Source organism: Phyllostomus hastatus, unplaced genomic scaffold (genome assembly GCF_019186645.2).
Source record: "Phyllostomus hastatus isolate PE091 unplaced genomic scaffold, TTU_PhHast_1.1 phas_scaffold_12, whole genome shotgun sequence".
Lineage (NCBI taxonomy): Eukaryota > Metazoa > Chordata > Mammalia > Chiroptera > Phyllostomidae > Phyllostomus > Phyllostomus hastatus.
The window spans coordinates 22551765-22573895 of NW_025334007.1; the positions used below are offsets into that span (position 1 = coordinate 22551765).

Consider the following 22131-nt stretch of genomic DNA (forward strand, 5'->3'; position numbering starts at 1 on the left):
TGTATCATTCATTAATTGTTGTATTAGTCTCCACATGAACAACCGGAAACCTGTTGCTCCACCCTGTATATGATATACGTTATTTTGGGTAAAAATTGAAAATATATATACACACACGTAGGCATGGGCCCTCCATATCCGCGGGTTCTGCACGGGCAAATTCATCCAAGGAGAGACGGAAAATATCCAGGATCAGGATGAGGAAAGTTAGGGTGCTGCTGACCGGCACTGTGCGGTTAGCAAATGTTACCTTGTTGCGGTGTAGTCAGGTCTCACGTGGTTGTGTATGCACTGAACACACACAGACTTTTTCCTTATTATTTCTGAAATAATAGTGTAGCATTTACCTAGCATTAACATTGTACCAAGTAATCTAGACAGGATTTTACAGTCTCCAGGGGAGGATGTGCATGGCATGTGTCCTAATATTCCGTTTCATATAAAGCACTGGAGCACCCGTGGGTTTTGGTGCCCGAGGGCGGCCCTGGAACCCACCCCCGCGGATACCGGGGGGCGACTGTAGGCATGTGCGTGTGTGTATAAAGGACTGGAAGAACAGTCACAAAATCTCAAGGTATCTCTGTGTGGTCACATTGTAAGGGATTTTCCTGCGTTCTTTTCTGCACCTCCTCATTACTCTGCTGCAATGTCAACTTTTCTCCCGCAGATCAAAATAGGATTCAGACAGCAAGTAACCGGCACACTTGCCCAGATTCCCAGCATCGCAGATTCTCTGGGAACAATCACTGACACTCTCGTGGACACTGTGTGTGGAGACAGACGCGGGGTTCATCCCCTCGTGGCCAGACCGTCCACCAAGCCGTAATGAAAGTCCAATTCCTACGAGGCCCTTGAAGCTGTAAGCTGTGGAATGCACCACCACGAGCTCACGCGTCCCATCTTTCTCAAAGGTGCAGACCCCCGGGACGCAGTGGGATGCCCCCAAGGCTGGATGTGGGATCTCCAGGGATGGGAAGGCACCCCGGGGCCACACTCCGGCTACCAACGTACACTCAGGAACCCCTCGGCTGGATTCCGAATCCCCACGCGGCATGCGGAACCCTCCCCAGACTCCCTGCAGACCGGGATCCGCGTCAGGGGCCAGCGGGGACAGGCTCGCGCACCACGGCAAAACCTGGGACCGCGGGGTCCGCCGGAGCCGGGCGCGGGAAGGCGCCGGGGTGCAGAGCGCCACCGGCCGAGGGGCTGGGTCGGAGCCAGCCCCTGTTCACGCCGCTTCTAGTCTGGGGGTCCGACGCGAGCCGCCCGCGCGGAAGCGAATTGCGTCCTCTCCTTTCCTGGCCGCGACCTCACGTCCTTCAAGCGGCCGCGCACACGTGACACGCAGGGCCAATGCGGAGCCCGCGCTGTCGCTCGACGCCCCCCGAGGCCCCGCCCCCTGGCGTTCAGGCGGACGCAGGATGTGGACCCTGCGGGCCGCCGTCCGCCAGGGGGCCGCGCTCTCTCGCGTGGTTCGCGGCCAGCGGGCTTTGAGGGTCGCGCCGCCGCCGCTGCGTCCCTGTCCCGGTCGTGCGCTCGCTGCCCTCAGTCCCGGTGACCCGGGGGGCCTGCAGGGGAGACGGGGCGGTAGCCGGGGTCCTCCTGCGGATGGCCCCAGCAGCGGAGCCGGAGCAGCGAAGGAGGAGGAGGAGGAGGGGCCTGAAGATGCAGAGGACGAGGAAGAGGAGGAGGAACTGCTGCGGAGCGAGCCCTTGCTGCCGGCAGGGGCCCAGCGCGTGTGCCTGGTTCACCCTGAGGTCAAGTGGGGACCCGGGAAGCCGCAGCTGACGAAAGGTGAGCCGGCGCCGGCCTGCAGGCGGCGCTGACGGACCGGGCTTCGAGGGGCGGGGCTTCAGTGGCTGAACTTGATGGGGCCTGCGCCGAGGGGGCGGGGCTTCGTGTCTGGAACTCCAGACCGGGAACCGAGCCTCGGAGGCTGGAACTCAGCACGGGGACCGCCAATGCGGGGGGCTCGGAAGGCTGGTTCTCGGAGGGTGGGGGGGCCGAGGGGTGGGATATTGGGGGCTGGACTTTATGAGGCGGAACGCTAAGGGGCGGAGCTTCGATGGCTGGACCTTTTGGGGCAGGAATCCGGGGGACGGGGCTTCTGGACAGCTGTCCAATTGCCAAATCTCCAACGGTGGAAGTTTGAGGCTGCGGGCTCTTAGGACGAGAGGCAGAGCGGCTGGACTCTGAGGGCAGGAACTCATAGGCTGGTGGTCCTGAGAAGGGGGCCACCTATGGCAGGGGGCAGGGGCTGGGGGGCTTCAATGAACCCCCTCCCAAGCTGCCCTGAGCTGGCTGGAGTCACCAAGGATGCTTCTCTCCTGGAAGCCGAGTGGCAGGTGGCGGAGGCGAGAGCCCTGGTCCACACGCTGGACCACTGGTCGGTGGTGGAGACGATGGTGGTGCCGACCAAAACGCCCGACAGGAAGCTCATCTTCGGCAAAGGGACCTTGGAGCACCTGACAGGTGGGTAGGGTGCGCGCATCCCTGCTTTTCCCCAGGGGAATAGCAACCGCAGGCTGTTGCTGGGACTTGGATCTGACGTTGAAGAGCCTCTAGCCGCATCAGAACTCAGTGGAGCCTCTGGGGCGGGCAGTTCAGAGAGGGCAGCCCCAGCCCTGCCCTCCCTTTCAGCCGCCCATTCTCAATGTCTGGTGTGGGTCCTGCCTGTGAACCCCACTGTCCTGGGACCCTGACATCAGGCCATCCCCACGTCAGGCCGTCATGGGCTCCCGGTTCAGAGCAGGCAGTCGGAAGGGGGTGCTCCCCGCCTGTCTGTCTGCTCAGCTCAGCCTTGGTGTGTTCACTGCCAGTGGGAACTGGGGCCCCAGGTTTTCCCTGGACCCCAGTCCCCACCTCAGGTGCACCGAACCCCTTGCTGAGAGGGTCCGGCGGCACGGCCAGCCGAAGTGCAGGCTCTACCTGGGACAGATGTTGTGCGGTGGGACCCCTGACGTGGCCTTCTGTCCTCAGAGAAGATCAGAGGGTTGCCGGAAGTCACGGCCGTCTTCCTGAACGTGGAGAGGATGTCTGCGTCCACCAAGGTACTCGGGACCTGCTGTGTGCCATCCACCCCCGCACGGGGCCTCGGATCGGCCTGCCCAGCGGGGGCACGGGACACAGGGTCCCCTCACCTGAGGTCCAGTGATGCCATGGGGTGAAGGACCTGCCGGCTCTTAGGACCAGAGGCAGAGGTGCTGGACTCTGAGGGCAGGAACTCATAGGCTGGTGCTCCTGAGAAGGGGGCTACCTACAGGGGGGCAGGGGCTGGGGGGCTTCAGTGAGCCCCCTCGCAAGCTGTCCTGCAGGTCCCTCACCCACTCTCCTTTTCCAGAAAGAACTGGAGGCTGCCTGGGGCGTGCAGGTGTTTGACCGATTCACTGTGGTTCTGCACATTTTCCGCTGCAACGCCCGGACCAAGGAGGCACGGCTGCAGGTGGCCCTGGCCGAGCTGCCCCTGCTCAGGTGCTGGCACAGCATGGGGTGTCGCCACAGAGGGCCTCCTGCCTGTTTTCCCGGTCTGGGGGTCGCTGGACTGTGGGACGGACGGGGTGTGGCTGGCTCTGCCCCCTGGACAGGGGCTGGTTGGATACCCCATGGGGCTCACTCCCCATGGGCACGTCACCCAGTGTGGGACCCTGTGTGACTGACAGTGAAGGCCCACGCAGGAGGGAGGCCCCCAGCACATCAGGCCACACCCAGCGTGCTGTGTGGCACCCACTCTCTTCCCTCGGGACGGGCCTCTGCGTCTTCTTCCATCCACGGAGTTGCCCTGTTTCCGGGACAGGTCCAACCTGAAGGACGTGGTAGCACGCCCGGACGGACGTGGAGGGACCTCTCGCTACATCATGGGGTCAGGTAGCACGAGTGCAGCCTGCCCACCAGCTGCTGGGAAGGGGGCCTGATCCCCATGTGTGCGGCAGGGGCCGTGCACGGGCCTCGTCTGCGGTCTCATCCACCGAGCTGGGGGTCCGGGCGGCCTCGGGGCAGTTGTAACAGAGGTCTACACACCCCAGCTTAAAACCGCAGCGAGTGCCCTGGCTGGTGTGGCGCCGTGGCTGAGAGCCAGCCTGCGAACCGAAAGGTCGCCGATTCTACTCCCAGTCAAGGGCGTGCAAGGGGCAGCCAATTGATGTCTCTGTCCCTTTTTCCCGCTCTTCCCCCCTCTCTAAAACACAAATCTATAAAAATGTCGTTTTAAAAAAGTAATAATTGTTTTACAAAATATAATTTTTTAAAAAATTGATTTCGCCCTGCCCCTGTTCGGGACACCAGGCGTCTGAGGTCCAGGGGTCCCAAGGCCTCCACCCCTCCACAGGCTCCAGGGAGGGTCCTTCCCCCCTCTTCCAGCTCCGGGGGCTCCAGGTGCCCCTGGGCTGGTGGCTGTGACCCTCCCGCCTCTGCCTCCATCTCCACGTGGCTTCTCCTCCGGGTCTGCGTCTCCTCTTCTGTCCTTTCTCAGGACACGGTCATTGAATGCAGGGCCACCCTGACCCAGGACGACCTCCTCTCAGGTCCCTCAGTAATCCCACCTGCAAACACCCTGTTCCCAAACAAGGTCCCGTTCCCAGGTTCTGAGGGTCAGGAGGTGGTACATCCTGGGGCTGCCACACAGCCCACTGGGGATATCCGGGGCTGTTCTTCCAAGGCTCTCACGTCCTGCTATCAAGTGAAGGTAACCTCAGACGTTGGAGGGAGACACGTGTCACCGGGAAGCGCTGTGTATCAGAACGTGAGGTGCTGGGTGCAGCTGCCTGGCGTCCTGGAGCTCACCTGCCCTGCACCCGCGGGGCCTCTGTCCGCGCAGCCGGCTCATGCGTTGTCCTCTGGTGTCTGCGCACTGACCCAGCGTCCTGTGTGCGGTTGCAGGAGAGTCGTTCATGCAGGTGCGACAGCGCCTCCTGAAGGAGAAGGAGATGAAGATCCGGCAGGCCCTGGAGAGGCTGCGCAGGAAGAGGCAGCTCCTGGGGCGGCAGCGGCAGCGGCGGGAGTTCCCGGTGGTCTCCGTGGTGGGATACACCAACAGTGGTGAGTGGGCGGCGGGTGGGCGGGGCCTGCCCCGCGTGGAGACTTCCCCCAGCGTCCGGCTGCGCTCCTGGCGGGGCCCCGCGCCCTGAGTCGCAGGCACTCGGTGGAGCGAGAGGCACCATGTTCAGGACTCCCCTCCTCCATTTCCCCGCAAGCACGTGCCGAGCCCGCCGAGGCCCGGCCCTGTGTGGGTGAGGTGGCAGCACCCTGTCCTCAGGGGCCTCACCGTCTGCGTGCAGACCGGGGCAGTTCCCCCAAATCCTGCGGCCCGGCGGGGGTAGCCCAGGCGACAAAAGCACGAGCGTCTACGTGGGGACCCCTGCCTCCCAGTGGGTGCAAACGCGGTGCCGCCGTGTCGGACAACCCCCGGGGGCTCCGGGGGTGCAGGGGACCAGGGAGGGCCCGTGACGCAGTGGCGCCCCGGTGCCCCGACGCCCAGGGAAGACCGCGCTGATCAAGGCTCTGACGGGAGACGCCGCCGCGCAGCCCCGCGACCAGCTGTTCGCGACGCTGGACGTCACGGCGCACGCGGGGTGGCTGCCCTGCCGCATGCCCGTGCTCTACATGGACACCGTCGGCTTCCTGTCGCAGCTGCCCCACGGCCTCATCGAGTCCTTCTCCGCCACCCTGGAGGACGTGGCCCGCTCGGTGATTCGCGGGGGCGGGGTTGCAGCCAGGCGGTCATGGCCGGTCCCCGAAACACAGCCCAGGGGAGGCCGGGTCCCCCCGCGGGACACGTCATTGCTCCAGCGGCCAGATGAGGGGTGCCCCTTGTTTTATTTATGTATTTATTTGTAAAGAATTGTTTTTAGAGAGGAGAAGGGAGGGAGAAAGAGAAGAACCATCCATGTGTGGCTGCCTCTAGAGTGCCCCCTAGTGGGGACCTGGCCCGCAGCAGGGGTGGGGACAGGCCGAGCGGCCCGGAGTCCGATGTGCGGGGAGCGGCCAGGCAGGACTCAGCGAGCAGCCTGTCCACCTGCTCCAGATCTTCGGTCTCCAGAGCCCAGCGCTTGCTGCGCGCAGGCCTGGGGCAGCTCCCCCTGGACCGTGCTGGCCCTGGGCGGGTCTCCGTGGGGGGCTGACGCCGGCGTCCTCACGTGTCCTGCCACGTGACTGTCGGTCCCCAGGACGTCATCGTGCACGTGAGAGACGTGAGCCACCCTGAGTCCGAGCTGCAGAAAGCCAGCGTGCTCTCGGCCCTGCGCGGTCTGCACCTGCCTGCCCCGCTGCTGGACTCCGCGCTGGAGGTCCACAACAAGGTGGACCTGGTGCCCGGGTGAGTTACGCCCACCCGCCTGGTCCCCACCCCCACGGGGACCCGAGGGCCCATGGGGTGTCAGCGTGCACTGCTCCTGGTGCGGGTGAGGCCATGCGCGTGGTGGCCTGGCCTGCTCAGGAAGGCGGGGGGCCGGGGAGTCCTCGAGCCTGCCGCGTGTCACGTGCAACCAGCAGCAGCCCCCAGACCAGTGCCTGCACCCCGCATGGCCCATGTTTCCCCACAGGCTCTTCCCAGGCTTCCCTGCCTCGGCCCATCCTGAGAGGCGGCGTCCCCTCCCGGGAAGGCCTCAGGAGGTCACAGGCGGGGCCCCGTGGGCAGCGGCCTTGTGGGGACCCTCGCTCGGCTGACCGCGGCTGAGCCAGGTCCCCGGCCGTCCCCACCCAGGTACAGCCCATCGGAACCGGGTGCCCTGGCCGTGTCCGCCCACCTGGGGCTGGGGCTGGAGCGGCTGAAGGCCGCGCTGGAAGACGCGGTGCTGAGAGCGACGGGCAGGCGTGTCCTGACCCTGCGCGTCCGCCTGGCGGGGCCGCAGCTGAGGTGGGTCCGGCGGTGGGGCAGGTGGGGTAGAGCTGGGTGGCTGCACGGCCTCGCTGCCTGCGGGGTACTCCTCAGACGGGTGCGTTCGGAGCGGCGGCGTGGCCTCCGTGCGTCCCAGTCGGTCCCTGCGCAAGCTTACGCTGAGCGCGCTCTGCGTCCCGCGCTGCCCCCTAAGCCGCCCCACCCCCTCACCACAGCTGGCTGCACCAGGAGGCCACGGCGCAGGACGTGCAGGTGGTCCCCGAGGCCGGCGTGGCCGACGTCACGGCCATCATCAGCAACTCCGCCTACGGCAGATTCCGGAAGCTCTTCCCAGAGTGAACTGGCGACCTTGACCGGGATCGTCCTCTGCGCTGGGGGTCCCGCGTGGCGGTGGCGGCTGCACGTCGGAGGTCGGGTGGGGCAGACTCAGTGCTGCCAGGTCGGTGGGCCGGGTTCGCTCCTGGAAGTTTCTGCTGCAGGACTCGAACCCTCGGTTCCCCAGTCCTACTCCAGCCTCCACCCAGAGGGAACCCGGCACCGGGCCCGCAAGCAGGAAGGTGCTTCTTGGAGCCAAACTGCCGCAGAGACGGCCGCTGCTGAGCGCAGAGGGTCCGAGACAGAGGCCGGGCGCAGAGCTGGCCGGGGGTCCTGCAGCTCCCACGGAGACGGGCGTGCCTCTCGCAGCCCCGACGGCCCAGCAGCCTCCAGAGGGAGTGCTGAGCGCAGGGGGTCCGTCTGCGCCTCTGTCATCACGTGAGAAGTCTCCGTGCGGTCTTCCCTGGGACTGGACCTGGCCGCCCTGGCCGAGTGCTGTCTGCATGGCCCAGGACGCCGGCATTCGGGGGTGATGGGGAGACGGCCTCTGCCCTGGGCTGTGCTGCAGGCGCCTGACCCGGACTGGACCCAGTGCAGCGCCGGCCTCGTCTCCTGAGACTCCGGGACCCACACGCCGTGGACACGCCCCATCACTCCAGCCATCTGCCTGCCCGCCTGCCGCCCGCACCCTGGGCTTCCCACACCTGCTGCTGACTGCGGCCGTCCGGGACTCCAGACGCAGAGAATAAATCCGTGAGGCCCGAACCCCCAGTGGTGGTCACGTGTCCCAGCAGCCCGGGGAACGGCCGCACACCCAAGTGTGGGAGGCAGCGCCAGGGCTGCCAGGAGGCCCTGTGGGTGACGGCCCCACCCACCCGTCCCCGACAGTCTGGGCCACAGGGCGCCGGCCTGTCTGCTTCATTCAGCCCAGCCGCTGGACGAGCCCCCCCAGGGGTCTCTGGGCTCGAGGGGGCTTCAAGGAGGCCCCCATGGGTGGGCGTCTCCCGCAGGGAGGCCATGTCCCCAGGCTCCGAGGTGCAGCCCGCCGAGCAGTGCCCTGGGACCTCGTGGAGGGGGGGCGGGCCCTCCGGGGGCCCAGAGTCAGGGCTGGGGCCTCAGGGACCCCAGGGGAGGGTGCTCCCGAGGGGGAGCCTCGGGCTTCCTTTGGGGGGGCAGGTGGTAACCGCTGCCCACCCCCGACAGGCTCGGGTCCCCTTGCGGTTGTGGGGTCCACTGTGCCCGAGGAGCCCGATCTCTGTGCACAGCCCGGGGGTGGGAGGGAATGTTGTGGAAAATCCACCCACACGTGGGGAGATAACAAAGCACAAACTTTATTACCCGGGGGCCCAGAGCGGGTGGTTAACATCCAAATCCTCTGAGCACCGATCCTCACTCTCCCAGGGTTTAAATAGTCCCGGGCTTCCTACCTACGTGGCGAAGCAAGGTTACAGAAGCCGAATGCGGAAGTTAGGTCCAGCTACCTTATATGGGAGACAAAGAGAAAACGCAGGAGGAATTTGCAGAAGCTACAGAGCACGGGAGCTTATCATGGGAGTCAGTGTGCGACCTTGAGTAACTGGCTGTTGCTTTGGTTACGACTAGTCAGCTTCTACAGGCCTGTGTGAAACTTTGCAAGTGTTACAGTTACAGAGCATAAGAAACTTTTGGAGTTTTCTTTTCCTGCCACAGGAGGGCGGCCGCGGTCAGCAGTCCAGCAGCTTCTCGTTGAGCCTGATGACGTCACTGACGAACGTGTCTGCACCGAGGAAGTCGGCGCCGATGAAGTCGCCCGCGATGATGTTGGCGCAGCGCGGGCCGGGCCCCGGGCTCTGCTCCCGCACCCAGGCGCCCAGCCGCGGCAGGCCGCTCAGCGTCAGATCCCTCAGCGACTGGGACGGGTGCTCCAGGATGTACCACAGGTTCTCCGTGAGGTTGATGCCCATCACGAACACACCGTCTGCAGCGGCAGGGGGCAGGGCCGGTGACTCCGCGACCCCGTCAGCGGCGCCAGCCCGCCCATGTGCCCCGCGGCCCCCCAGGGTCTCGGCTCCCCCTTCAGAAACCACAGGAGCTCTGCCCGCCGGGCCGGGCCGCAGTGCCGCCTCTGTGTGCTCTGGTCGTTTCTGGGCACGCCGGGCGAAATGGCCCCCGAGACCCCACGCCCAGGTCCCCGGGTGCGGACGGAATAGTGTCCCCAGAGATCCCACGTCCTAGTCTCCATGTGCACACATGACACGTGGGTCCCATGTGCATGTCTGGACAGGTGTGGACAGGTGTGCACATGGGCACGCCTGATGTGCACACACTTGTCTGCACAGGTGTGTGCACTTGCACATGCATGTCATGTGTCGGTGCACACCCAGGCACATTTATTCTGCGTGTCCGCACACGCAGAACCACGCACTGGCCGGCGGTCCCTTCCCCGTCGGGCCCAGCCCACGCGTGTGACCTGCCTCCCGTGCAGCACGCACCCACCTGGGCGGCCGCAGCTCTTCCTGTGCTCCAGGTAGCTGATGAGCTTCTCGGGCTCCACCTCGTCCCCCCACCAGTAGGGCACGCTGGGCCACAGCTCCTGGTGCCGGCTCACAGAGGCCTCGTCCTCGTAGGAGAGCAGCACCTGCTGGCCCTGCTCCCACAGCTGGTGCAGCGTGGGCACCTCCTGCGGGGCAAGGGGGGTAGAGCTGGGGGGCTGTCGGGGGTCTGGGGCGGGGGCTTCTGTGTCTGCGTCGTGGTGTCAGTTTGTCTCAGGACACGGATGCTTGTGTGTTTCCACGTGGCGTGTCCCCACCTGCCCCCCCCCATCCCCGGTGACATCCCCGGGAGACTTGGGACGACTGGCTCACGGCAGCACCGCCACCTTTTTCAGCCCAGGCCCGTCAGGGCCCGACTCCGTGCTGCCTGACTGGGTGTCACTGGGGCAGTGCCAGGAGTAGGGTGGGGTACATGGACGTGGGGTCAGCCTAAACGCCCGGGGGTTGACCTCTTCCGGCTCCCCGGGGAGGAAGGGGACGCAGCCCAGAGGCAGCAGCCGACGCAGAAACTTATCTGCTTCACGAAACCACAGGTGGGGCTCGGGCTCATCTGTGTCCCCAAGTTCCCACGTCAGAGCCCTGACCTGACCGGTCTCTAGAGACGTGATCTAGGTAACATGGGGTCACCAGGGTGGCCCTGGTCCCACAGGACTGGGGTCCTTCTGAGCAGAGGAGGTGAGGGTCCTGTGAGGACACGGGGAAGACGGCCGTCCACACGCCCAGGAGAGAGAGGGGCCTCGGGGAGCCAGCCCTGCCCTGCCCACCGCCGGGTGGCGTGGTGGCATCTGGGAAGCCCGCGAGCAGAGGCAGTTTATGCTGTGTGCCCACCCCCGCTCCTCCCAGCAGCTGTGCAGGGGCCCAGCCCATCTCACCCCTCGGGGACACAGCATGTCCCCAAAGATGTTCTTGATGCAGGTGACCAGGTACTCGTGCAGGTCCTGTGTTATGTCCTCGAAGTTCCTGCACGCCAGGATGACCACCTCCCGGGGGTGGCTCTCCAGCCACTCGGAGATCTCGGTGAGCGTGTCCTGGGCGGGGACAGGGTGCACGGCCTGACCCAGCCTGACCCAGTCACCCAGCCTGACTCAGCCCAGAAGTTGGGGACAACCCCTCCCATCGAGCGGCTTTCCAGGCACAGTCAGCCAGCACACGGGCGCAGACGGCTGGGCCGACCGGCCACGGGCGTGGGGAGGAGTGTGTCTGTGCGTGCATGTGTGTGGCTGTGTGCAGGGAGTGCTCTGTGCAGACGATGTGTCCGTGGCGTCCACACCGAGGATGCTGCGTGTGCAGACTCTGGCTGAGGAAGCTCCGGGAGCACGCCAGGCCCGCGGGCGACCTGCAGAGGGAGGTGCAGGGGCGGCCCCTCCCCAGCCCAGGGGTCTGCAGCGGGGCCCAGGGCAGCTGTGAAGCGGACGGTGACCCGTCATATATTGCAGCTTCGGGAACACCTGTGCAGCCGCTGACAGCGGGAGGGACAGACCGGCTGCACCGGGGGCAGAAAGTCCGCGGGGATGCGCGTCTGCACCACTCCAGGCAGCCCCGGGGAGCAGGCGCATGGGGGCCGGTGCAGGCTCCGAGAGAGGCAGGGACGGTCGGGAGTGGCTGGTCACACCCGGCCAGGAGGCCTCGCTGGCTGCCCCTGGACCCCCACAGCCGCCGGCGCCACCTACCTCCACCAGCACGGCCGTGTACATCATGTGCACAAAGTGCAGGTTCTTCTCGGGGCCGTGCGGCATGTGCGCGATCCGCAGGTCCAGGTACCGCACCCCCGCGTCCAGCTGCTCGGTCACAGTCAGCACCTGCACAGCAAGGGGGGTCACCTGTGCGCAGGCGGCGCTGGGTGCCGGCCCCTACCTCGCTCCGCGCTGCCTCGCTCGCTCACTGGCACCCCCTGCGGGCTGCGTCGCCCGAGGTCGGGTCACAACACAGGCAGCCGCAGGGGCCCAGGTCTTCCATGTGGGTCCCGCTCTGCAGGGGACACGGCCAGTGGAGCCGCACAGCATTCCCGGGGTGGGGTCTGTCCTGGGAAGCGGCTGGGCCGGTCCCAGAAGACAGTGTGCCCTTGGCTGGCCCTGGACTCAGAGGTCCCTTCAGGGTCCCCCCCTCGCCCTCCTCCCGGGCCCTCACTGCAAGGAGCCCCACCCCTGGGGGCCCCAGCAGCCCCAGGCCGGGGTCCCGGAGCGCCTGCTGGACCCTGGGAGGCCAGAGCCGGTTCAGGAAGGCTGACTCCAGTGGGGACTCTCCACCCAGAAAAAGCTCCAGGAAAGGCAAGAAGGAATCCAGCCACAAGGGCAGGAGGAAAGGCTGTGAACCGTCGGCACGGGGGAACCGAGGAGAAGCTACGCGAACACAGCGCCCAGGGGAACCTGCGGCCTCTGCCCCCACCCCACGGAGTGACGAGGGAGAACGGAAAATCAGCGTGAAGCTGGGAGATGGGAAACAAAAGGTGTTTCCCCTCTGTCCAAGCAGTAACAGAAAAGCTAAGGAGGAACACTACATAAAAATAAACGAAAATGGTACTCTGCGCCCTGTGGAAACAAAAATGGAAAAAGGCAAAACACACATAAAGGCCAAGGAGAAAGTCCGAAGACCTCTGCCCGGAAGAACAGACGCCGCGAGAAGTGCTGGCCGCGGGCCCGACCCGGGCGAGGGGCGCTCCGCTCAGAGCGACGGTGGACAAAGCCAGGACGGCTGTGACACAGCGTTTGCAGCCCGCGTGGCCCCTGCAGGGAGCTGGGGCTTCTGCTCCACGCGCCCCCACCACCCGCGGTGGAGGACTGAGCCCCACGGAGCGCAGGGCAGGGCGCGCGGTGTGTGCAAAGGCCTCGGCGGGTGTCACCGGGACCCGATCCCAAGCCCCACAGGCACAGGGTCCGGGTGCGAGCAAAGAGGTGCCTGCAGCCACACAGGTCACACGTGCTCCTGGGACCCGCGACCACCAGCCCGCCAATGCCCTCCCCGGCCGGCCGGATGCGTGGCACCGTCTGTCCCCCCCAAGCCCGCCTCTCCCCGGCCTGGGTCCCCGCCGACGTCCACCGTTAAGCACCTTCTGACGCCGCGGGCGCCTCAGCAGCAACCCCTAGGTCCGCCGGGCCTTGCGGTCCTCGGCGGGTCGCACTCTCGCCCCCGTGTGGCTGCACGTGGAAGTGCAGCCTTCCCGGGAGGTTTCCGGCCTTTCCAGCCTCCACCCACGTTCCAACCCCCACCCACCCGGCCCTTCCTTCCGGAAAGGCTTCGGGGTGACTGTTCCGAGGCTCCCCGGATCCCGGGCACCTGACAGATCCAGGAATGCGGCTTCCCCGCGTTCCACACTGCGCTCCCCGCCCTGGCGCGTGGGCCTCCCACCCGCCCGCCTGCCTTGCGGGGACTGAAAGTCAACGCAAAGCCATCACGGAGCCGGTTTCTGTAACAAACCGGGCCGTTGTCCGCCGCCCCAGCGCGGCGGGCTCGGGCTGGAGGGAGCCGTGTTTGCATTTCTTTCCCTCGGGGTTACGGCGGCAGCCCAGGCAGGGGGATGCTGCCGGGCGGAGTCCTGGGCCCGGGACGCTCACCTGGGTGACCGACCACTTGAGCACGGTGGGCTCGATGATGCCAGGCAGCACCTTGGCCACGAACTGCAGCGTCCACGGGGACTCCGTGGGGGAGATGGGGCACGTCCTGTCCAGGCTGTAGGTCATCGTGTCGTGGCTGCCTAGAAAGAAGCCCGCGCGGCTGCCGTGAGCCCCTCCGCACAGTGCGCGTGGAGCCGCACGCGGAGCTCGGACCGGCAACAGGCAGGGGACACGCAGGACGCCCGTGGAGAGCGTGCCGAGAACATTTCCCCGGCAGCCCCCAAAGTCACAGCCTCCCAGGGCTGCTCACTGGACCTGCATGCACACAGGGCCTTTGCAGGTGGGACGAGGGAAGGGTCTGAGAGGAGGGCGTCCTGGGTCAGGGTGGCCCTGCATCCAATGATAGTGTCCTGAGAAGGGACAGAAGAGGAGACGCAGACCCAGAGGAGAAGCCACGTGGAGACGGAGGCAGAGACAGGAGGGACTCAGCCACCAGCGCAGGGACGCCTGGAATCCCAGGAGGTGGAGGAGGCGGGAGGGACCCTCCCTGGAGCCTGTGGAGGGAGCACGGCCCCTAGACACCCTCAGGACCCTTCCTGCATCTCACCCGCCGCAGAAATGCGCTCACCTGGGATGGCCAGGTGGTGCAGGGGGATGTCCCGGAGCCGGGGATGCAGCGCTGACATCCAGTCCGCGTTGCCATTCTTCGCGGGGCGGGGCAGGCTCGGGCGGCTGCTGGATGAACTCTCCTGCCCCATGGTGGGGGCTGCGGGACACCCCCAAGGAGCTGAGGAGGGCGGGAGGTCGTGCAGAGTGAAACCCCGGGGCACCGCGCACGCTCTTCTCACCACCACACGGGGGCAGCAGCTTTGAGAGGAAAGGAGTCAGACTTCTTCCGGGCCTGCGTGGGAGGCTGGGAGCGCAGGAGAGTGGGGAGAGTTCCTGACAGACAGAGACAGACGGACGGACGGACAGGCAGAGTCACAGAGGGGTACAGAAAGGCAGACAGAGGGCCCAGCAGCCCCAAAGCCGCTCTCCCAGGGGGGCTGCTCACTGTGAGGGTCCCACCCGGGCCCCAGGGCCCCAGAGGGCGTGCAGAGCTGCGCCGTAGGGGTCTCGGGGCGGGGGGAGGCGCAGACCGGGAACCAGGTCAGCGCCCCGGCCCCGCGGGACTGGGCCCCGAAGCGGGGATTCTGGAGCTCCGGAGGGCAGGGTTAGCGACCCATCCGGGGTCCGTCGGGCGGTCGTGGAGGCAGCTGGAGGAGACGCGAGCTCTCTCTCAGGACGAGCGGACGAGGCGAGACGCTCCCGCCCAGCCACCAGGGTCAGGATACGCCCCCGGGGCTCTGCAGAGGCGCGCAGCGCCCGACCCCATCCCCCCCGCCTTTGACGCAAGTGCGGCTGGGGGGGGGGGCGTCCTGCGCTTCCCGGGACCGGCAGCACCAGCTGCGGCCGGTCCCGCCAACCTGACCCGCGGCAGACACGTGAGCCTCCGCGGGCCCAGCGCCTGTGCACGGGGGTGCCGGGAACCCGCTCCGGGCATGGCTGGCGGGTGAATAATGGGAAGGGTGAGCCGCTGCCCGGGCGGGCGGCATTCCTGCGCTGGCTGTCGCTGCCCCGCAGCCGGGCGAGGGGCCCTCGTGGCCCAGCAGATGGAGGTGGCGGCCCTGGGGCCCTGGGGACCGAGCAGTTCGGGGCCCAGAGAGTTCCCGCGCTCCCACCTGGCCGCGGCTCCCTGTGCCTGGCACTGCTGCGTCGGGTGGGGGACAGGACAGGAGCCACGCCGCGCCCACCCGTCTCCCTGCGGGGACTCCGGTCGCCCGACGAACGACACCCACCTGCACGGCGCCCTAGTCCTCGCAGCAAAGCCCCCTCCGTGGCCTCGTCCCTGGCGCTGTCCCAGCTGAGACTGGGCGCTTCCGAGAGCAGCTTCCCGCTCACTGGCCGCGCCCTGAGCCCGCCCGGGAGGAAGGACCGGAGGTCAGAAGGCGACACCACCCAGGCCGGAGAGGGGTGCTGGGGGCGGGCAGTGGCGCCCCGAGTCTGGACCACGGCCCCGCGGTGGGGACAGCCCTGCCGCGGAGAAGGGGGTCCCGTCCTCGCCGCCCCAGACTCTCGAGGGGACCATGGGGAAGCCCGGGTCACTGCCGTGAGTGACAGGGGACGGGACAGGAGGGTGTCCTGGTGTGACCCCAGGGTCAGTGCTCAGAGGCCAGGACGTGACCTGACAGCCCGACCCCTCTGGCCGCTGCCCCCACCTGCGGTCACTCTGGGCCCCAGGCCAGAGCAAACCTGGTGTCCGCCCAGGCCTCCGGTTGCAACAGACCTGCAGCCGGGCCTGTGATCTTGCCCCGAGTGGCCGCCTGCCGTCCTCAAGTGTCCAGCCCTCCAGCCCCAAGTGGCCCTCGTCCTGGGCCCACCAGGGTGTGGCGCCCGACTGCGGGGAGTGGGTTTCCGGGACGTGTCCACTGTGCGGGCCTCTCAGCCTCGTCCCCGAGGTGGCCGGGAGCCCAGCCGGCCGGGACCCTCGCCCTTCTCCCTCTCTGGACCCCTCTCTGTGCCTCGCTGGCTTGTCCGCTCAGCAGAGTGCCTCACGCGCCCACGTCCCTGTGCTGGCCCAGGGTGGACAGAGCCCGGGGGGGCGGGGCAGCCGTGGAGGGACTTTCCAGCAGGCTCAGAGGGCTGGGCGTGTCGAGGGCAACTACGTCTTTCTCTAGCCCTCCGCAGCAGGTGCCCCTCCTTGCAGCCGGAGGCCGGGGGCTCCTTCCCGGCTCCCAGCGACTCCTCCACGGGCCCCTCTTCCGAAGACCCCACCCCCCCGTATTCGGACAGATGATCATGAGATTTCCACCCCAAAACACATGCAAACTCTACGATCCCCAGCAGGAAAAGGACAGCACATTGACACCAACCACAATAAATTTGCTCAACTCCAAAACAAATGAGAAGATGTTAAAAACAGCGAAAGATAAAGATAATGATTAAAGGAACCAGACGAACACGGGCCGCCGCCTCCCTGGTGCGAATAGCGGCAGACGGACACCAGGGGGCGCCGTCTCCGAGGCGCCGAGGCCCTGTGGACGGGACTCCGCGGGGCGGCGCCCGGAGCCCGGGGTGCGGAGGTGCCGTGGGGACAGGCGCCCGTCGCGCTGGGTGCAGCGGGTCCGTGTGGCTGTGACAGGTCGGACAAAGGCAGGTGAGAGCTGGGGTCGGGGTCCGCGGTGACAGCTGGGGGGGGTGGCTGCCAGGGTTGGTTCAGGACTGGGCTGGGGGTTGGGGCTGTGAGTTGGCAGTTACACGAAGACACGACGCGTGGGGCTGGGCTTCAAGGCCAGAGGTTGGGTGTACAGGTGGGTTAGGGTTAGGGTTACGTTTTAATTTAGGGGTACAGAGTCAGAGGGTGGGGGTGAGAGGTGGGGGCTGCAGTTGGGGTGTGGGTTCAGGGGTTAGGGTAAGGATCCGGGCAATGGGCAAGATCGAGTGATTTGGTCAGGGTCCGGGTTAGGGTCCGAACCAGGGACTCAGAGTCAGGGTCAGGGTCAGGGGTCAGGGGTCAGGGTTAGGGCTGTTGGAGGACCGTGAGGAGCGAGGACGGACGCAGACAGAGGGGGAGAAGCCCGCCGCAGCGGCCGTGGAGGGGCCGGTCCGGGACGGTGCGGTTGAAGCGTCTCACCGGTCCCGGTCGCTGCACACGGGACGCGGCGTGTTCACCAGGCCCCTGAGCGGGCGAGGCGGCTGGTCAGGGGACGGCCTCACGCCGGTGCCACCGCGTCTGGCGTCGGCGACGCGGTTGCTCCCAGAAGTTGTTCAGGCCCACTCGTGTCTCGTGGACACACCGCCCACACAGACAGCATCCGCACCGAGTGCCCTTGCTCCGTCGCTCGGTCCCGGCTACCCCGAGTGGCCACACGTGTCCCGCACGCGAGTGCTCAGGACGGCGCGCCCCCGACGGGCGCTGCCACAGAGGCCTCGCAGGCCCCGGCGAGGACCGCAGGGCGGTCTCTGCGTCTCCGCCCAGCGCCCAGGCCCGCCGCGCCTCGCACGCCTGCCCCCGGGGCGCGAAGGAAGGCACGCTTGTCCCTCTCTCCGGCGTGTGTCGGGTCTCACACACCGGATGCCCGTCCCGGGGCGTGGCACCAGTAAATGCTTCTCACGTGCCCACCGCTGCAGGCGCTCCCTTCCCCGGCGGAGGCCGCCCCTGCCCAACGCAACGCTCGGCTTCTCTGCGGATCTGACGGTCCCGTCGGTCCCGCCCGGTCCGGGACCCTTCTCAGATTCAGCTTGTCCCCCCGCCACCTGGCCCGCCCGTCCCTTCTCTCCCCTCGTAGCGGCTGCAGGACCCGGACGCGCGCAGAGGATGAGCCTGCGTGGGCGCAGGGTCTTCGGCGCGGCGGGGGAGGCGAGGGCCGCAGACAGAGCGCAGGGGCCCGGCGATGCGCCTCCGAGAACTTGGAGAGTTTAATGGGGAGGAGTGACCGGGGACGGGTGTTAGGACGGCGGAGGTGCCGGTGGGGTGCGATCCCGGCGCGTCGGGGTCCGGGTTGGGGGGTGGGGAGCGAAGCCCCGGTGGGAGGGGGCGGGCTGCGGGTGTCTGGAAAGACGGCGGGACCCTGGTGCGCAGTGCGGGGAACCCGCGAGTACGGAGACGGCGGACTGGAGACGCCTTGGGAGGTTTGAACGGGCTACACGCGGGGCGGCAGGGGGAAGGGCCCGGGAGGCATTTGGGTGGAATGGAGAGAACGGAGGTTTCCGTCCGGGAGGGACCGAGGGTGGGCGCGGGTGACGGGGACTGTGAGACACTCGAGGAGGGTTTTGGGAACACGGAGACAGGGCGGGAGACAGGACACCGGGCGGCGCGCTCACGCGGGTTTGGGGGGCCCTGTCTGTCGTGGGAAGGAAGGGAGAGCGGCGCGGAGAGGCCTCACCGCCAGCGACGCCGCGGAGCGCCCGGCCTCCGGCCGCTCGCGGGCGTGCGGGGCGCAGCGCGTGTCCCGGGGTGGGCGGAGCTGGGAGGGCCGAGGGTTCCCGTGGAGGTGCTGGCAAGGCCGCCTGGCTCACCCCTCTCTTTCCTGGGTATGAACAGGAGCAAACTCGGGAAAACCGGCGTCCAGGGGGCGTGGTCAAGGAGCGAAGGGCTTCTCCCGCTGTCCGCGGTGCGAGGCCGGGGAGTGGCGCAGCGCCGAGGGCCAACGTCCTGCGCGTGGCAGGTTGATGTTAAACCGGCTGTTGGGAAAGGGAAGGCTGAGAAGTTGTCACCGGAGAAGACCTCGGAGTTCCGGCTGCCTGTCACCACCGAACCCAATAAGCAGTGACAGCGATTGGATCTTTGATGGGCGCTTTATCCAGATGGCGGGCGATCCGAGAAGATGGCGGGTTCATACCCTAACAGACCATCTTCCCTCCTCTTTCCTGGCCAGATCTTTTATAAGGGGGTGGGGGAGGGCACGCAAGGTGCGGTGAGGGCTTTGAGATTCAGAAGCTGCCACATTCCCGTTCTGGGCAGTTAGCTGTTCCCAAGGGGGAGGGGTGGTCGTCTGCTCTCCCTGGAACAAAGGTCCGGAGGTCCCCAGGCCGTAAGGTCCAGCCAGTGCCCCAGGAGGCCGGCTGCTTTTCCCGGGAGCCAGGATGGGCCTCACCTGCAGCTTCTGAAACAAAAGCTTTGACATACACATGACTTGCTAGAGTTACAACTCTTTACCTTCAGCTAAAATTTTTCAAGTCTTGAGTCCCCTATCAGAATTACTTATGATCATCATCTCATTTCTTCCTAAGAGGTCTAGTTGCCACAATTTGCTTTAGGAAGAGAGCTTCAGCACAAACACCTCAGCTTCAGACAGTAAGACTCCTAGCCAGAGCTCATTGACCCTCTTACTGAACTCCTTGTGCTTAAAGTTGTGGGAGCTGCCCAACAAAAATCAATCTGCCAGGTATGCTGCCTTTTTCCTAAAAAAGACTGCATGTCCCCCACTTCACCTTTGAAATCTGACTCTATTCTTCCATTTTCCAAAATACCCCATATACTCAATATTACCTCATTGTGTTTGGTATTCATTTTAATATGAATTTCCCTTGCCCCCATGTATTAGATGTTGAATTCCTCCCATTGATCAGATTATGTGATTTTGACTGTTATCCCAGCTGTTAGAATTTAGAAGGTAAGGCAAAAGTAACTTTTTAATCACCCACAGTGTTGGTGAACGGGCCATGTGACATTCATGGGCAGGACACTAACTTCTGGAAAGTGCAGCGTCTGAGAGATCATGGACATCTCCTGGCAAGAGTAAGCATTATTGTTATTTTTTGCTCTGCCAGTCTTTTTGGTCTATTCCTGCAGGTTTTGGTATAATTTAGTAGTGCCAGGACTTATTTTCTTCCATTGTACACTTACATTGTCATGAAAAGCTATTTCTGAGGCCAGCTGCTTGGACTTAGAGAGTCAGGAATGTTCTTTATCGGCTCCTGGCTCTTTTCACACTGTGAGGACTCCCTTCTGCTCCTGCATCTGGGAAGTGGGCTCCATTGCCCAGCTCCAGCTCTGGAGTCTGGCTGTGGGGTCTGTTTATAGATTAGGGTTCTGTGTCCTGGGGTTGAATCTGTCTTTGGCTGTGTGTGTGGGATCTGGAGTCTCTTTGGGTGTGGCCTGTGTCCTGGATGGGTGTGTGAGGTCCGTGTGCAGCTCTGGCTCTAGGGTCTGATGCACAGAACCTGGTGTCCAGGGTTCTCTGTCAGTCTCTGGTGTCTGGGGTCTGGCATTCAGGGTCCATGGTCTGGCCTGGGTCGTGGGGACCGTTTTGGGATTCAGGCTGGGGTCTGGGGTTCAGCTTTTGGTTCTGGGTCTGCTCTAGGGTCCCGGTTCTGGACTGCAGGGCCTGTGTCTGTTTTGGCATCTGGTGTCTGTGAACTGATGGTCACTGGCTCCAATTCAGTGCCAGCAGGAGTTCCAGAGTTAGGGTGTGGGGAGGAATGAGACTTTATGTAATACAAATGGCTCCACAGAATGACACAGAATGGCTTTGACACAGAATGGCTGTGATTGCAGCCTGGCTGCTAAGAAGCTCACTCTTGTTCCAGGTGAATCATGAAGCAGCACCGCTGTGGGTCCGCTCAGTAGTGCTGCTGCTTAGTTGTAAAGCTTCAAGGCTGCCAGGAGGCCCTGAAGTGAGGCAGCCCTGTGGCCTGCTTCACCTCGGACTGGGCTGCTCTGCCCATTCTGGTCTGGTCCTGTCACTTCCTCTCCATTCCGCTGCATTTGCACACAAAGAAGCGCCCTTTGGAAAAGGGGCCCCTCTGAGGAGATCGGGCTGGGTGAGCAGAGAAAAGGCCTCTGGTGTTGTCACCACAGCAGCCTGGGTTATGATTATTTTAAAATTATGCCAAATTTTCCTCTTGTACCTTTTTTTAAACCCAAACTGAGACTGCCTTTTTTTTTGTTGCAGCTTACTTAATTATACAGAAAAATAAAAAATAATTGAAAATAAACCTACCCAAACAGGTACTAACTGCTGTTGTTTTAAGTATATACCCTTCAGGACATCTCTCCTTGCTCATTTCCACTCTTCTATTTTCCTGGATTTAATTTCTTATTCTGGGCTTGTGATATGGATGCAAAAGTTGTAAATTTTCAGCTGTCTCCTCCTAATGTGCAGATTTATCCCTACATTTTCCCACAGGGTTTTTAATGTATTATTTTTATTATTAATCAGTTAAAATTATTTGTAACTCCAACTGTGATTCATTTTGAGGGATATTTAGACGTGCATTTCATAACTTTTAAATGTAAGGACTTTCTAGTTACATTTTACAACTGGTTTATCAATTAGCTACAATGAGAGCAAGAAACATACTTCATGTAATTTCAATCCTTTGAATGTTTTTTGAAACTTGTTTCGTTCCAATACCGTCAATGTAAAAAATGTTCCAAGCATGCATCTCTGCTGCCATCTTGTGTTGATTTTGGGAATAACACCTTAGGGCAGGTCAGCAGGAAAAGTTGTGTATAGTTGGTTGGTTCTTTGTCAATGTTGAATCCAATTTGCTGCTCATGGTGTTTCTTACACGCTTACTGAATTTTGTGAGGTGGTCTCTTGTTTCTGAAAGAGGTATGCTCTATCTCGGATGAGAGAGGTTTGTTAAATCTGTTATGGTTATACATTTTTGTTTGTGTCTCTGTTCTATATAATTTAAGTTTATGACATTAAGTACATGGTGAATTTGGATCTTCTGGGTCAATTAAGCTTTTTGAAGCACTCACCATCTCTAGTCATGCTTTTTACCTCTAAGTCTACTGCGTATTATTATGTAATTTTCATGTGATTTATGTTTCTGATTAAAAAGCTACTTTTGTACCATCCTATGTATCTTTTTCTATTCTTTCTCTTTTGATCTCCTGTCACCCCAATGTTTTAGGTAATTCATATTTTCTCCCAGTTTGTGTATTTTATTTATATTGTCCAAACAAGTTCTTTTTCAGAGTTGTCTTTCATTTTATGAAGTATATGTTATTAATGTATTCATTACTTAATGTATTTCATTACATTAGTGTATTATGTACATTAATATATAATGCACACAATGTATTATTACAAATACATAATGTGTTATGTACATAAAGTATATGTATTAATAATGTATTCATTACATTAATGTATTTAATGTATGCATTAAACTGCATGTCCACTAGTATACTTGATTCCTGGCTACTTTTGTTTAAATGGACCACTATAAATCAAACCTACAGATAAGGGGTGGGGTCTGTCTAAGGTCAGAGGCAGGACTGGGCTGGAGGTGAGAGGGGGCCACAAATGGGGCGGGGCTGGGTGGGAGGCGTCGTTAGGCTGGCAGGCGTGAGGGGTGGGCAGTTCTGGTGGAGAGACAAACAACTCCGCAGACTGGAGTTTAGGGC

General features: G+C 63.2%; 2 protein-coding genes across 4 annotated transcripts; one reads left to right on the forward strand and one right to left on the reverse strand.

Annotated features, from left to right (window-relative positions):
* Positions 1–1390: 1390 nt before the first annotated feature.
* GTPBP6 (GTP binding protein 6 (putative)) lies at positions 1391–7912 on the forward strand. Of its 2 annotated transcripts, none has more exons than XM_045856018.1 (10): positions 1391–1794; positions 2335–2472; positions 2980–3050; positions 3341–3471; positions 3794–3864; positions 4876–5034; positions 5474–5682; positions 6162–6310; positions 6698–6850; positions 7048–7912. In XM_045856018.1, the coding sequence occupies exons 1-10, from the start codon at positions 1422–1424 to the stop codon at positions 7169–7171; spliced, it is 1578 nt and encodes a 525-aa protein (XP_045711974.1). In that variant the 5' UTR covers positions 1391–1421; the 3' UTR covers positions 7172–7912. The 2 variants fall into 2 exon arrangements, with proteins under 2 accessions (XP_045711974.1, XP_045711975.1); XM_045856019.1 differs by lacking the exon at positions 1391–1794 and adding an exon at positions 2034–2176.
* An 815-nt stretch (positions 7913–8727) lies between these two features.
* Positions 8728–15180, reverse strand: PLCXD1 (phosphatidylinositol specific phospholipase C X domain containing 1). 2 transcript variants are annotated; one of them, XM_045855922.1, is made up of 7 exons: positions 15068–15180; positions 13858–14171; positions 13230–13369; positions 11349–11477; positions 10551–10706; positions 9623–9806; positions 8728–9104 (listed from the first exon to the last, which is right to left on the reverse strand). In XM_045855922.1, the coding sequence occupies exons 2-7, from the start codon at positions 13985–13987 to the stop codon at positions 8851–8853; spliced, it is 993 nt and encodes a 330-aa protein (XP_045711878.1). In that variant the 5' UTR covers positions 13988–14171; positions 15068–15180; the 3' UTR covers positions 8728–8850. The 2 variants fall into 2 exon arrangements, with proteins under 2 accessions (XP_045711878.1, XP_045711879.1); XM_045855923.1 differs by having other exon boundaries at positions 13858–14534; positions 15068–15156.
* Between the last annotated feature and the right edge of the window lie 6951 nt (positions 15181–22131).

Bases quoted from the DNA above. Each gene is read 5' to 3' on its own strand.
- GTPBP6 (XM_045856018.1), top strand. From the start codon at position 1,422: ATGTGGACCCTGCGGGCCGCCGTCCGCCAGGGGGCCGCGCTCTCTCGC. The intron at 3,865-4,875 runs GTAGCACGAGTG...GTGCGGTTGCAG, and splicing joins TCGCTACATCATGGGGTCAG to GAGAGTCGTTCATGCAGGTG. The intron at 5,035-5,473 runs GTGAGTGGGCGG...CCCGACGCCCAG, and splicing joins GGTGGGATACACCAACAGTG to GGAAGACCGCGCTGATCAAG.
- PLCXD1 (XM_045855922.1), bottom strand. From the start codon at position 13,987: ATGGGGCAGGAGAGTTCATCCAGCAGCCGCCCGAGCCTGCCCCGCCCC. The intron at 9,807-10,550 runs GTGAGATGGGCT...CTTGCCCCGCAG, and splicing joins ACATGCTGTGTCCCCGAGGG to GAGGTGCCCACGCTGCACCA. The intron at 9,105-9,622 runs GTGGGTGCGTGC...CTGCCGCTGCAG, and splicing joins GAAGAGCTGCGGCCGCCCAG to ACGGTGTGTTCGTGATGGGC.